The following is a 13,977-nucleotide window of genomic DNA, read 5'->3' as shown; positions in this document are numbered from 1 at the left end:
ACTTGGTCACTATAACCAAATCTTGGTAATTATAACTAAACCTTTTTTCTGAGTGTATGCCAGAGAAGTGACGAAAGCTAGAAATAATGTGAGGGTTGGTTTATACACGTGCAAGATTTACTATGGTATTCGACGGCAGTGTGCCAAGGAACTACATAAGAAATGCACAACAAAGCAGTTAGTGCAAGTCATAAGTAAGCAAGCGCATCAGCCACGCCCACTTAACCAATAGTTATTCATTTAAACAAAATGTACCGTAATGGTGAAAAACATGCTAGCATAGATACATACATATGCACATATGTATGTATGTGCAATATGGAAACTATTTATTATTTGTATTATATCATGCTTAAATACACACATATGCATACAAACACAGTCGAAAGAGCACAATAAAGCCAGACAATCAAAAATACATAAAATCGACCAAATGAATAACAGCAAGTTTTGCAGCTGTTGCCTGAGACGGCCAAAAAGCAGACATGTGAGTAGCCCAAAACAACTGGAATTCGTTACGTAACACTAGTCGAGGGAGGTTTTCATTCGTTTACTGTATGGCGTGAGGCGCAAGTCCCTACCTACTACATAAAAATACTTATACATACATTGTACATCCCTGCTAACATCCCTGAGTTAGTTTGGCCATGAAAAGTTTTTAAATGCAATAAACTTCTTTTAATCACTCAACACTCTTCACAGAGCCGATTTTCACTCAAAGCACTCTACAATAACTCAACTTATCTTCTTCTTGAGTTTGCGGATATCAAATGCCAAAAATTTGTACGCTCGTGCTGCTCTTACAGCAAATCAGCGGGCAGTTCAAACAATTTTTTTAGTATTTCAGGTAGATTTTTATGCTCAGAAGGAAGGTTGCGCACAAAGCCGCAATTAGAGGAATAACCTCTCTTGAGGATTAATACCTATTCCTTAGCAGCCAAAACTTTTGGAACATGTTTGATGGGCTTCCCCTCCCGAGTATTTTGACTGCCATTCACCTGGGAGTGACCAGAACTGATTATATATACGTATCCTATGGGAAGCGACCAAATGCCCGTTAGGGAGCCAGCTAAAGTAAGAAGGCGAAAACCTCACGTGCGATGGGTTTATTTCCCGCTACTTTAAAATCCCACCCATTGAAAACATAAAATATTCCTTTGGACGAGCCCCCCTTCCTTTGATGACGACCACGGCAAAGGTGTAAGGGACTATGATTTGAGGGTATGTACTTAGAATATCCGAACCCTTAATGGGGGACGTGCCTCTGCCCGGCTGGTTGATGTCCTCGAGAAGACAAAGGCTGTCATCACCGCCATCCCAGATATGCGATGGACGGGGCAAGGCAAGGTAAGCGACATCTAAATACTACAGTTGCCACGTAAAGGAGCGAAAATTCGGTGTGGGATGGATGATGGGAGAGAGACTCTCATGTTATAGCCCAAATACGCACCCAGCTTTGTGCGGCAAAAATTTTCATTATATTCAATGATCCTCCATGAATCTCCCCTCTCTAGGACAATTGTAAGAGGTCCCGCGTCGAGCAATTAGGTTTTCCATTAGGAATTACACGTAAGAAAATTATTTCTTTGCTTTTGAAGTCAATATAATTTTCCAGGATCAGTGAAAGCTCTCAAAACTGGAAGAATACATTATCACATGCCATTTAAGTATTATGCATGCTCAAATTCCTTAAATTCAAAAAAAAAAATAAAATTTGTAAATATGTACTAGACATGACCCAAAATGGGACAAAGGATTAAAAAATAATTTAGGAATTTAAATAATCTGAGACTGCATTATATTTAAATGGCATGTAATTAATCGTTTATTACAGTTTTGAGCGTTTTCATTGATCCTAGAAAATTATATTGACCTCAAAAGAAATAACTCATTTTCTTACGTGTAATTCCTATGGGAAATCTAAATGCTTGTCGCAGGACCTCTTACAATTGTCCTCATTACTATATCAAATGCTAAAATTTGAGTCTTATGCCGTGGTCTAATGCACATACATCCATACATATGTATATAATACAGCTTCACGAATTTTTCCCTAATCCTATCTTTCAAAATATTCATAAATTTATATAACAAAAAAGCCAACAACTGTTATCTCTGCCATTAAAACAGCTACCAACCTTGAATTAGAGCAATTTTTTCTACGTACATAAACGCAAGTGTGTATGTGTGAACTAGATTTGTATAAACATATTTGATGCAAACGAGTTGCATATAAAAAACAACATTAACGGCGGCAGCAGTGCAATGAAAACAATGACGCCAGTGCACTGACATGCAATTCCGCATTATTCGCTACGCTGTGGTTGGCACTGCTATCAAGCTTAAGGACCTGAAGTTGTAGGGGGTGCCAGTGTAACTGACGAGAACTATTTTTATGAAAGGCGTGAAGAATTGAGGAGAAAAAAGCGAGACACTCTAAAATTGAAATACTTATTCATGTATGCATAGCATGAATCTCGGATGACGCTTACAGGATGACGCTTATAGGATGACAATTTGACATACACATCACTAGTAAGCGAGTTATAGCACAATATTTAAATTATTAATTCGATTTTCAGAAAGCCAATGACTTAAAGACAAAATCCATATATTTTTGTTTACATTTTAAAGATCATATTTATTTCAATCACAGCACAGAATACAGAGAATATTATCGTACTTTATCAGATAGTATATGCCCTATGCAAATGTACATACTAACACTGTATGGTATATAAATACGTAAATATGTATGTATATTGTATTATGTTTGATTCTACAGTATAAGTTAGGTGATAACGTATAATAATACATATTGGATGCATTGTGAAAATGACATGTAATTGATTGGTTGGGGAATAAAAATATGTATGTATGTATATGTTTTTGGAAATTAAAGAATTGTGAGATTTTTTTAAGTCTGTATACATTAATAAAGCACCTGTTACAAGGAAGCTACAATAGAAATACATTATGCAGAATATTTAACTGAACGCCAGTTCCGAAATTATCTTTAACTTAGATATATACATATGTATTCATAGTTGTATACTATTTGTAAGCTTTTCTAATTTTTATGTGATTGCCTTAGGTGCTGAAGAGCCGTTGTAAAATTAAAGAAACTTTTACATTCAAATCTACGTACACATATTACAATAAATTTATGTATTTGAAACTAGTGCTACATATGTATTGAGCAAACATAGATATACTATATATAAGATTATATTTTTATTTGTAACCCATACGCGAAATAATCTCTAGTTTAATTAATTTCATAAAATAATCTCAAAAAGTTTCTCAAGGATGTTAATTTGTAAAAAGACAAAAATAATATGCAGTGGTTAATTCAAAAATCACTAGAAAATGCAAACATCAAATTTCCAAAAATTTAAAAAAATTTTGGTTTCCTAAATATTGAAATGCACAACAATTAATTAGATACTGATTGTGAAAAATAAATAATAATTTACAGTGGTTAATTTAAAAATCATTAGAAAATTCAAACACCAAATTTTCAAAAATTTAAATAAATTTTGATTTCTTACAGCCAATTTCACGAAAGCAATTTAAGAGAAAAACAATTTTAATTCTTTGAATTTTATATGAAAATTGGCAAGAAATAAAAAGCTATTTTCCATTTAAATTGCTGGTGAAACCGGCTGTTAATAATTGAAATGTATTCAGAGCTGGGTAAATGCAGTTACATTACAATTACAATTACATTCCTCAGTAATTGTAATTAGGATTCAATTCCTTCAGTTCACAGCAATTCCTTGTAGTAATTTCAAATGGAATGGTTTTTTTCTTCAATTCCATTACAAGGAATTTCATATTGTAATTGGAATAAATTACGTGCTAGTAATGTATTTTTTTTTTCAATTCCTTTGAAAGAAATTGAAAATGTAATTTTTTTCCAATTCCTTTGAAAGGAATTGAAAATGTAATTGATTTTTTCGAATTCCACCCGTCAAAGTAATTGAAAAAGAAATCGAAAAATTTATAAAAAAAAATTTTACTGTTGAATTGCAATAGCCTTGTTAAGCTTGAGCGCTATTGTTGCAGTAAATGGTAGGTTTTTGATTTCTTAATCTACTGAAGGCAGAAAAAACCGGGGAGGTTTATTAAAACGGGTCATTTGTATTTTATATTGTAATTGTAACGGAAATTTTTCAAAATTTCTTTATATAATTCTCTTCTCATGGAGAAAATTTTAAATTTTGTAATGCAAATCTTAACTAAAGATACTTAAAAATATATAAAATATTCTTTATTTTATCAATTAAACTGAGTTAAAATATTCAAATAGGTGGTAACCCTCCTCAAAAGTATTTTTGAAAGTCTTCTTTTTTAAACCTCTTTAATTTGATACCTAGATCAATTATGTTGAGTTAAATTTTCACACAGGTGGTAACCCTCCTCCAACATATTTCCGGCAGTAAGCATTCTTAAAACTCTTAAGTTTGATTCCCAAAATGCAGTATTTCATTTATTTTATCAAAATAACGGACTTTAAATTTTCAAAGAGGTGGCAATTTTACTCAAAACTATTTCCAGAAGTTATCTTTCTTAAACCTTTTTAATTTAATATCTATATTGTAATATATCATTTAGTTTATCAATTAAATTGCGCTAAATTTTTTAACAGGTGGCAACCCTCCTTTGAATTATTTTCGACTGTAAGCCTTTTGAAAACTCTTTAGTTTGACACCCACATGGCAATATTTCATTTACTTTATCAATTTAAGTGAGCTACAATTTCCAAATAGGTGGCAACCCCCCTCAAAAATATATTTTCTTTATTTATTTATTTTACCAATGTAACTTAGTTGAATTTTCAAACACATGGCAACCCTCCTCAAACATATTTTCGGCAGTAAGCCTTCTTAAAACTCTTTAGTTTGACACCCACATGGCAATATTTTATTTATTTTATCAATTTGACTGATTTAAAATTTTCAATAGGCAACCTTCATCAAAAATACTTCCAACAGTTATTTTTCTTAACCCTCTTTAACTTGATACCCATATTGTAATAACTCATTTATTTGATCAATATAATTGGGTTTAAAAATTTTCAAATAGGTGGCAATCTTCCAATTTTTTGCGATATCATTGGTTCTGGTCAGTGCTGCCGTTTGCTAATTTTGTTTTTTGTCACTTTAACTTTTATTAATTTATAATTTGTTGTGTTCCTGTGCAAATTTAGTGCTGGAATATCTTTAAAATCACAATGTCTCACACGAAATGTATCAGGAAAGAAAATCAAAAATTACACAAAAGATACTGATGATATTAACACTAAAATATAATTATCGATTATCGTTGCACAGCAATACACAGCAACAACGTCATCACGAGATTCACTTAAATGTGTAATTTTTGTTGTAAAATTGAAAATTTAAATGTAATGGTTATTTTCCTCAAATATTTACTAAATAATTATGAAATTTTATCCACCCATATTGTTGATTTAGGTTAAATAAATCATATATTTCAAAGAAATTTTTATGTATTTTGAAGATAAATCTAATTTGTGGAAAGTGAAGTATAACGAAGTAAAATGAAGTGACGAAGTGAAGGCTTCTAAAGTGAAGTGAAACACTTCAACTGAAGTGACACGGCAGCACTGGTTCTGGTAATACCAATACAAAAAAAAAAATTCAAATCGGTTGAGCCATTCTCGAGTTTTGACGACCGTGACATACGAACACAACATTTTTATATATATACATATACATAGAAGATGTCCAATGTGTGCTTTCGATTTTAATCTTTGACCATGAATGAACTTTCAGTTTCTCGATTACTTTTACAATTCCTTTGAGTAATTGAAAAAACTAAAGTACTTTTGCAATTCTAGGTAATGGAATTGAAAAAAAAAATCAATTACATTTTCAATTCCTTTCAAAGGAATTGGAAAAAAAATTGCATTACTAACACGTAATTTATTCCAATTACAATATGAAATTCCTTGTAATGGAATTAAAAAAAAAAAACAATTACATTTGAAATTACTTCAAGGAATTGAGAAAGTAATCGATTCCTTTGTTGTGGACTGAAGGAATTTATTCCAAATTACAATTCCTTGTAATTTGTAATTGGGAGTAATTTAATTCCTAAAGGAGTCATTACGACCCAGCTCTGAATATATTGTAACATAAATTAAAGTGCTTCAAAATATAGCTAATTTAAAAATTGGGAAGTGCATTTTATATACATATACATATACATATCGTCACTAGACACGAATAAAGGCGCCCTATTGTTTCGACGGTAAAAAAAGACGCATACAAAAAATTTTACGAAAAAAGGCGCTTAAGAAAAACTTCGGCGAAGAAAGACGCGTAATCATAGATTTATACTAGGCCAAGGACTGTAACTTCAGCATTATTCCCCAAAAACTATTTACGGAATGTACATACTATTACACCCGCAAACATAGTTGACCGCGAAAATAAGTTTACGCTTCCTTCTTGGCCGTCAAATATTTTATCGCGTCTTTCTTCGTCGTCAACTAGGTTAAGAGTCTTTCTTCGCTGAAGTTTTTTTAAGCGTCGTTTTTCGCGGTCAAATTTTGAGCTCGCGCCTTTATTCGTGTCTAGTGACGATATGTAGTATGTTAATGTTAGCCAAATGCTTTTGCTATGAAATCGGATCAGCGCTAATAATTTTTTTTTTTGCCACGGAATCGAAAATTATGATTGTTTTACTAATACTGATAATTGTGTGGGAAAATTGCGCGCGCTGGTGGATAATGTGGATCATGTTGATTGCGATAGCGACGCGCCAAAAAGACAGCCAGTACCTGAAAAATAAATGAAGATATTTAAAATGCAAGAAAGCATATGCATATGTACATTAAAGTGGTCCAAAAATGTATGTAAAAAAAAATAAGGTCGGATTTTTAATGCCGCCACCCCCTAGGATTGTTATATACCGAAAAAAAATATACCCATATTTTTTTATTTTGAAATCCAAAATATTTAGGGAGTGCTCAAAGCGCTCAAAGTTTTCCATGTATTTTATATGGAGAAAAAACTATTTTTCGTAGAAATGGTATAAGACTCTTGAAAATCAATATTTTTCGACCGGAAAACTGTGGTTCTCTTCAGGAGACTTCCAGTATAAATATCCAATTGTTTATTTAACCATTTCTTATGATTTAAAATTTTTTATTGGTCCCCCATTGCATTTTCTAAGGGCTTTGGAGGACTTATAAAATATAGTTACCATGAAAAAATTGTTAAAGAAAAAGTTATTGATTTTCAAGAATTCTACACTATTTCTACGAAAAGATGTTTTTTTCTCCATATAAAATACATGGAAAACTTTGAGCGCTTTGAGCACTCCCTAAATATTTTTTGATTTCAAAATAAAAAATAGGGGCATATTTTTTTCGATATAGATCAATCCTAGGCTGTGCCGGCATTAAAACTCCGACTTTATTTTTTTGGACCACTCTAATGTACATCGATTGATATAACAATTAAAGTCCAATATCAAAATTAAATGACAAAGTAACTGAGTAAATATAGCGAATCCATTAGTCAAATAAACAATAATAAATAAATAAATAAATAAAACATACAATGCCCTACAGATTTATGAGAAGTCCTAGTTATCTCTGCGCTTACACATTACACATAGTTATACCGATCGGTTTCTCGAGCAAAAATTGAGATATCTCAACGAAATTTGGTTTCCATTTATCCAAGGTAGGTTGGTATTGAAAATGGGTGAAATCGGACTGTAACCACGCCCACTTCCCATATAACGGTACTTTTCAGAAATACGAAAACTGCGATATTTTAGTAACTACTGAAGATTATTCACTCAAAATTGATATTTACAATAAATTTTAGACGACAAATAAGAAATTTTTGGAAAATGGGCGTAGCCACGCCTACTTATGGTGACATGTGTATATCTTGTTACCCGTGCACTAATTTCTTCCTAACTCCCTAACCGGGGTGTATCAATTTTGAGTAAATTAGCGTCCTTAAATTTCGAAATATTGAAGTTTCAAGCATTTCGGAAATTTACTGTTATTTCAAAAGCGGCCGTAATTTTAGTTCGATTTCAATAATTTTCAACGTTTTGCTTCTATGTGCCAAGGACAATAACCATACCGAGTTTGGTACAAATTGGTAGAACGGTTACCGAGATACATACATATATGTGATCGTAAGTATATTCGATCGATTATGATCGTATAATATTCTTATTTTTCGTCTAAAACTTATTGTAAATATCGATTTTGAGTGAACAATCTTCAGTAGTTTCTAAAATATCGCAGTTTTCGTATTTCTGAAAATTACCGTTATATGGGAGGTAGGCGTGGTTATTGTCCGATTTTGCCCATTTTCAATACAATCCGTCCTACGCCAGAAATAAGGGCACGTACCAAGTTTCGTTAAGATATCTCAATTTTTACTCGAGTTATCGTGTGCACAGACGGACGGACGGACAGACAGTCACTGCTTAATCGATTTCTCTTTTCATTCTGATCATTTGTGTACAATTTGTCTATATATATCTCGACTCGTTTTGCCTGTTACAAACAACCGTTATGTGAACAAAGTTATAATACCCTTGTGCACAAGTGCGCTCGGGTATAAAGATCTCATTTTTTAAATAAAAGATTTGTTAAATCGATTTCATGAATTTTAAAGATATGCGATTTTTATTCAGAAATTGCGCTTTTTTTAACAATCTGGACAACCTGCTCACAATCGATACACCCCGGCTAACCATGCAGCGGTAGTGGCGTGGCACCGCCCACTTATGATCACATATATGTATCTCGGTAACCGTTCGATCAATTTGTACCAAACTGGGTATAGTTATTGTGCTTGCCACATAAAAGCAAAACGTTCAAAATTATTGAAATCGGACTAAAATTACGGCTTTTCATATGATGGTAAATTTCAGGAATGCTTGAAACTTGAACATAAAACTTAAGGACCCTAACTTCCTCAAAATTGATACACCCCAGCTTACCATGTAGCGGTAGCTTTCGGAATGGTGAAAAACATATATTTAATATTTGCGCCATGTATTTTATGTTCGGCTGCGCCCGTGCTTAGACTTTCTTACTTGTTAAAATATGTCCGCGGCAAAATTATTATTTTCGTCGGGTATTTAATGTTCGGCTCCGCCCGAACTTATACTTTCTTACTTGTTAAAATTTGGTCGCGGAAAAATTATTCTTTTCACGGATATTTTACGGAAAATTGAATTGATTTTTTTAAATATTCGTAATGTTTTTCGAGCTTAAGTATTTTTATAATTTTTTATTAAAATACCGTCCAAGCTTTAACCAAAACTATATAACTCACAGTATCAAACTTTGTATAAAATTTAGGAAAATTCAGCGAATTTTAATCAAAATGTCAACTTTTTAATCTGAATCTTTAGAACATTTTTGGGTATGCAGTTTATAGCCCATACAATTTTAGTCTAATGAAAGCTAAAAAAATCGCTTCGATTTTTGAGAATTTCTCTTTTGGTTTCGGATTTTTGCACCTTTTTCCATATAAGCATGAATTTCTTATGAAATAGACCGCTAGCGACCGACAAAATTTCAAAAAATCAGCGCCAATTTTTGAAAATGCACTTGTTATATAAAAAACCGCAGAAGCAGTCTCGAAAAACAAAAAATTCAAAAATCAACGCGAGCCGGTTGAAACTTACACTTCATTAGACTGAAATTATATGGGCTATATATAAAACTGCATATCCAAAAATGTTCTCTAGATTCAGATTAAAAAGTTTAAATTTTAATGAAAATTTTTTGAATTTTCCTAAATTTTGTAAGAAAGCATGAATCTTTTTGGTTAAAGCTTGGATGGTATTTTAATAGAAAAACAAAAAAATTATTTAGCTCGAAAAATATTACAAAAATTAAAAAAAATCGACACGTGCTCATTAGTTTGAGTCACTGTACATATGCCCTTATAGAATTAATATACATAATTTTTTAAAAATTACAAAATATGTAATTCTAAAAGATGCGTGCATGTTAGTTAAAACCTTCAAACACAGATTTATAATTGGCTTATATTATTGTGAACATAACGAGTTTCTCAGGTCTGATAGAAAAGTTTTTTTTTTATGACACCTTGTGAAATTTGTTATTAAGGTTTATAGTAAGTTATAAGTTTCAGTAGAATAAAAAGAATGTGTGAAATGGTTGACGTGAATCTCCCATGTTATTATAAAGCCTTTGTTGTTGTTGTTGTTGTAACAGCATACAAATTCCCCAAAGAGATTTTGGGGAGTGTTGCTGGAGTGACAGTCCTTGGCCAGATATAAATCTGGGTCGTTCCGGTTACGTAGACCCGACTGTCGTGGGAACGATTATAAAGCCTTTCCTTAAGGGTACTTCAGATTGAAGTCTAAAATCGACTATTTAAAATGTAGATATAACTTGTGGCTATATTTAAAATGTTCTGTAGCTCGGCAAAAAATTAACGCAATGTACGATTGACCGGAGAATACATAACAAACGTTAGAAAACTTTGGTACGCATATCGAATATGTATGTAAAAATTAAATAGTTCTGAATGCCTCTAAAACCTAGTGTTCTCAAATTTTAAGCCCTGAAAGTGACCAAATGTATGAAGAAGGGCTTTTGTTTTAGTGTAAAACAGGTTACTTTTTCCAAAAGAATCATAATTTTTTCACTACATCAAAATTGCTAAAACCGTAGAGGCTTTGTAAAATTCATATTTAAATCCTAAAAAAAAAACTCCAAAAAGCGCTCAATGAAAGAAAAAACAAATTGAATTTGAAACCAAATATCTTTTTAAAACGGATGGAAGAAAGAAAGAACGTTTAACAAAAGTTTCCGATATAATCATATCTGTAACTAAATAGTGATATAATTTTTGCTCACCAAAGTATTTCAGTAAATACATAAGTAAATATTGTTGATGATAGAGGAAAGTCGATGCATTATCCGCTTCAAATCGCTGTAAAAACGTGCTGCATATTGTATTGTATTTGTAAGTATAAGGTGGTGTTGTTAATTTCATGCCCAATTGAAATACTATTGGTCGTGACGGTTAAATTTTATATATGGCTTTTAATCTAGAATTATCAGTTGTTTATAAAACGCCAAAGATGTCGCTGTCATTCTTTTAAATACGCTATTCTGTCCGTGTGCTTGTGTAAAAGGCTAAATACAACAAGCAGTTCACGCTTGCCTGGTTAGCCGGGATATCTGGTTAAAAATAATTTTTCTGTAGTGCATTTTGTTATTGTACAATACAATACAATATACTTACAAATACAATACATATGTTGTTGTACAACAATAAAATACCCTACAGAAAAATTATTTTTAACCATATAACCTGATAACCAGGGAAGGCTGAACAACGACATTATAAATATGTATTTTCATTTATGTGTACGCTTTTAGCACATTTTAACAAATATTGTATGTTTGTGTGGGAATATGATTTTTTTATCTTAATTATGTAGGAATGTATTACATGTACCTATGTATATATAAATGCTTCAAAACCTAAAACGATGGTTTCGTTTTTTATATAATTAAGAGATGATTTATAGAAATCAGATGGCTTTTATATTATGTATGAATGCGTATTAGTATATGTTAGTACGTTATTCATTATTGATTGAATACGCGCTTGTGGTGCATAAGACTTTATAGAAATGCACTCGGCAAACCGCGTGGATCTTTTTGATTTCGATAACGCACTGTAAGCCAAACTCCAATAAACTAAAAGTTTGCGTATTCAAATAGAAGAATTAATTAATTAGAATGTTAAAATATGTATTACATATTAATCATAATAAAGAAATTAAAATTCACTCCACTTACCTCAGTGAAACTGAAGAAAATGCCCAAACCGCCACATAACTTAAAAGCATAATTGATCTTATCCTCCAATGCGGGTAAGCATGGTGCGCACGAGCAAACACTAATTAAATTAGGACAACATTGTTTATTTACAGCTTCACAGGACATTCCAGTATTAGTTGAGTTGAAGCCACAGCAGAGAAAAGTATCTTGCACTTGTTTTCGCATAGAATCCGGTACATTATTCCAGCCTTCTTCAGCGAACTCTTTTTGCTGTTCAGAACTGACAGCTAAACAAGAGCTTGCAATGGAGAATTGAATGATGAATAGAATAAACAAGATAATCATGTACTGTTATATTTATGTTAAGGAAACCATACCAATATATTTTATTTGCATAAATTTTGAACTTGATAGATCTGTGCAATATGAAGGTACATACATTACATTATGTACATATGTAGCGCAAAACTTATTTCAAGTCAATTCAATTGAAATTAATTAAGTTGTAGCTCAGGAATTAGTATGAAGTAAAGAGCGTCCACTTTTGAATTTTAATTTAAAGATTTTGAGGTCAAGTAAAGCGATAGCCTTTTCGCCGTCTATTGATATAATAAAGGCGGGCGGAATTAAATTGAAATCTATTTGCCTATATCAATAAGAAGTTAAATTCAAGTATTACGTACAACATTTAAATAGTCGAAACCAGCTTAATTTTTTTTGGTACACTGTATTAATATCAGTTAGGTACATAGGTACTTTATACATTTTAATGCAAATGAAAAAGAACGCTCATACATATGATGCTTATCGCGCGTATACTGGCTATTTTTTATCACCTTCGTAGGTAAACAAATAATAGTAATGCGATTATAAAACTATGTAACTTGACATTACGTTCTCTCTGCAAACGTTTTTTTTTTTTTTTTTTTTTTTTTTTTTTTGTAAAGGATACGAAAAATAGCATAACTTGGTGATGCCTCACTGCACCTGCCAGTCCAAGTATGGAAATTAATATCAATATTACGCCGCAGGCTAAAATTCCACCCACAATCGGTAAATTTGTGACTATGGAGGCGGCACGCGCATAAATGCCAACTCCAATCAACAGGAATCCCACCATCTGCAAACAAACCAAACAATGTACATACCATGAAGTGTAAAAATCGATAATTTTGGATCCTTTTGGTGCTCCCGTATATGCAAGTACTACAGCATAAGCAGGGGTATTACCCCACACTGTTAGCAAGGCCAAATTAAATACTTACCACATACAAAATGTTCAACGCAATTAGCGCATTTTTCGAGCAGGTAAATCCTCCGCACATTTTCCCAATATTTTCACTTTTGGTTATCAAAAAATTACTAAATCTATTTCCTTATTCAACTCTTTCCGCTTATTACTACACCAACTGATTCCAGCTAGGGAAGTCGGAAAAACATCGACGCATCTAAAATATCGATGTTTTGCTTCGTTGCACCGAAAGTTTTCCACTCGATGCATAACGTCGCCTGGGTAAAAGATTGTCGTATGTTAATTTCGGCAGGTTGTGGAAAATCGCCATTGAAGTTTGGAATGCAGTTTCTCAAAAACGCGAAGATAGGTTTTCCCCAAGGTCTCTGAATATATTACTAGTTCAAAAACTGCTTAAATTACTTAATTTTTAATTACTATTGTTAATTAGTTTTCAGTTTAAGCGAAGCGCACATTAGCGCGATTCCACTTGCGCACACTTGAGCGATTTTTTCGCGTCGATTTCCGATGTACAATTCACTCAATTTTCCCTTTATTTCGTGTATTTTCGCACTCGGCGTGCCCAAATCGTACAAAATACTATTATTACGAACGTTTTTATTAGTTTTTGTACATTACAGGTTTTTTTTTCTTTGCCTTTATTGCTGTGACACCTTTCTTCTTCTTCTTTGACGCCTTCAAAACGGAACATTGAATGTTCGAAAAATTCGCAGCGACGGAATCGTGCAAGTGTGCGCTAGCGCATTAAAATGTATGGGTAGCATTGTTGTAATTTTTGGGCTTGCGGATTCGCAACGACAGAATCGCGCCAATGTGCGCTTCGCTTTATGACGGATTATCTTTAGTAAAATTTTGTCGTAAGCGTCATTTGTCCACAATTTGGCAG

At 32.5% G+C, this 13,977-nt stretch overlaps 2 protein-coding genes across 3 annotated transcripts in view; both read right to left on the bottom strand.

Annotated features, from left to right (window-relative positions):
• The window catches only part of LOC118737905 (uridine phosphorylase 1-like), a 175,591-nt gene extending 163,656 nt beyond the window's left edge, over positions 1-11,935 (bottom strand). Inside the window, exon 1 of the mRNA XM_036468721.1 lies at positions 11,858-11,935. Within this exon, the coding sequence (XP_036324614.1) occupies positions 11,858-11,907 (50 nt within the window). The 5' untranslated portion in view covers positions 11,908-11,935. The remainder of the gene's footprint in view (positions 1-11,857) is intronic.
• On the bottom strand, positions 6,074-13,302 carry LOC118737906 (tetraspanin-13). Of its 2 annotated transcripts, none has more exons than XM_036468724.1 (4): positions 13,105-13,285; positions 12,792-12,959; positions 11,858-12,187; positions 6,074-6,811 (listed from the first exon to the last, which is right to left on the bottom strand). In XM_036468724.1, exons 1-4 carry the CDS (start codon positions 13,162-13,164, stop codon positions 6,716-6,718), a joined length of 654 nt encoding a protein of 217 aa, XP_036324617.1. In that variant the 5' UTR covers positions 13,165-13,285; the 3' UTR covers positions 6,074-6,715. The 2 variants fall into 2 exon arrangements, with proteins under 2 accessions (XP_036324617.1, XP_036324618.1); XM_036468725.1 differs by lacking the exon at positions 6,074-6,811 and adding an exon at positions 11,347-11,755 and having other exon boundaries at positions 13,105-13,302.
• Between the last annotated feature and the right edge of the window lie 675 nt (positions 13,303-13,977).

The sequence above is a fragment of the Rhagoletis pomonella genome, unplaced genomic scaffold (assembly GCF_013731165.1).
Source record: "Rhagoletis pomonella isolate Grant_MI unplaced genomic scaffold, Rhpom_1.0 Rhpom_scaffold_00004, whole genome shotgun sequence".
NCBI classification, from domain to species: domain Eukaryota; kingdom Metazoa; phylum Arthropoda; class Insecta; order Diptera; family Tephritidae; genus Rhagoletis; species Rhagoletis pomonella.
Note: the sequence above shows the minus strand (reverse complement) of the source record. Positions and strands in the feature narration are given on the sequence as shown.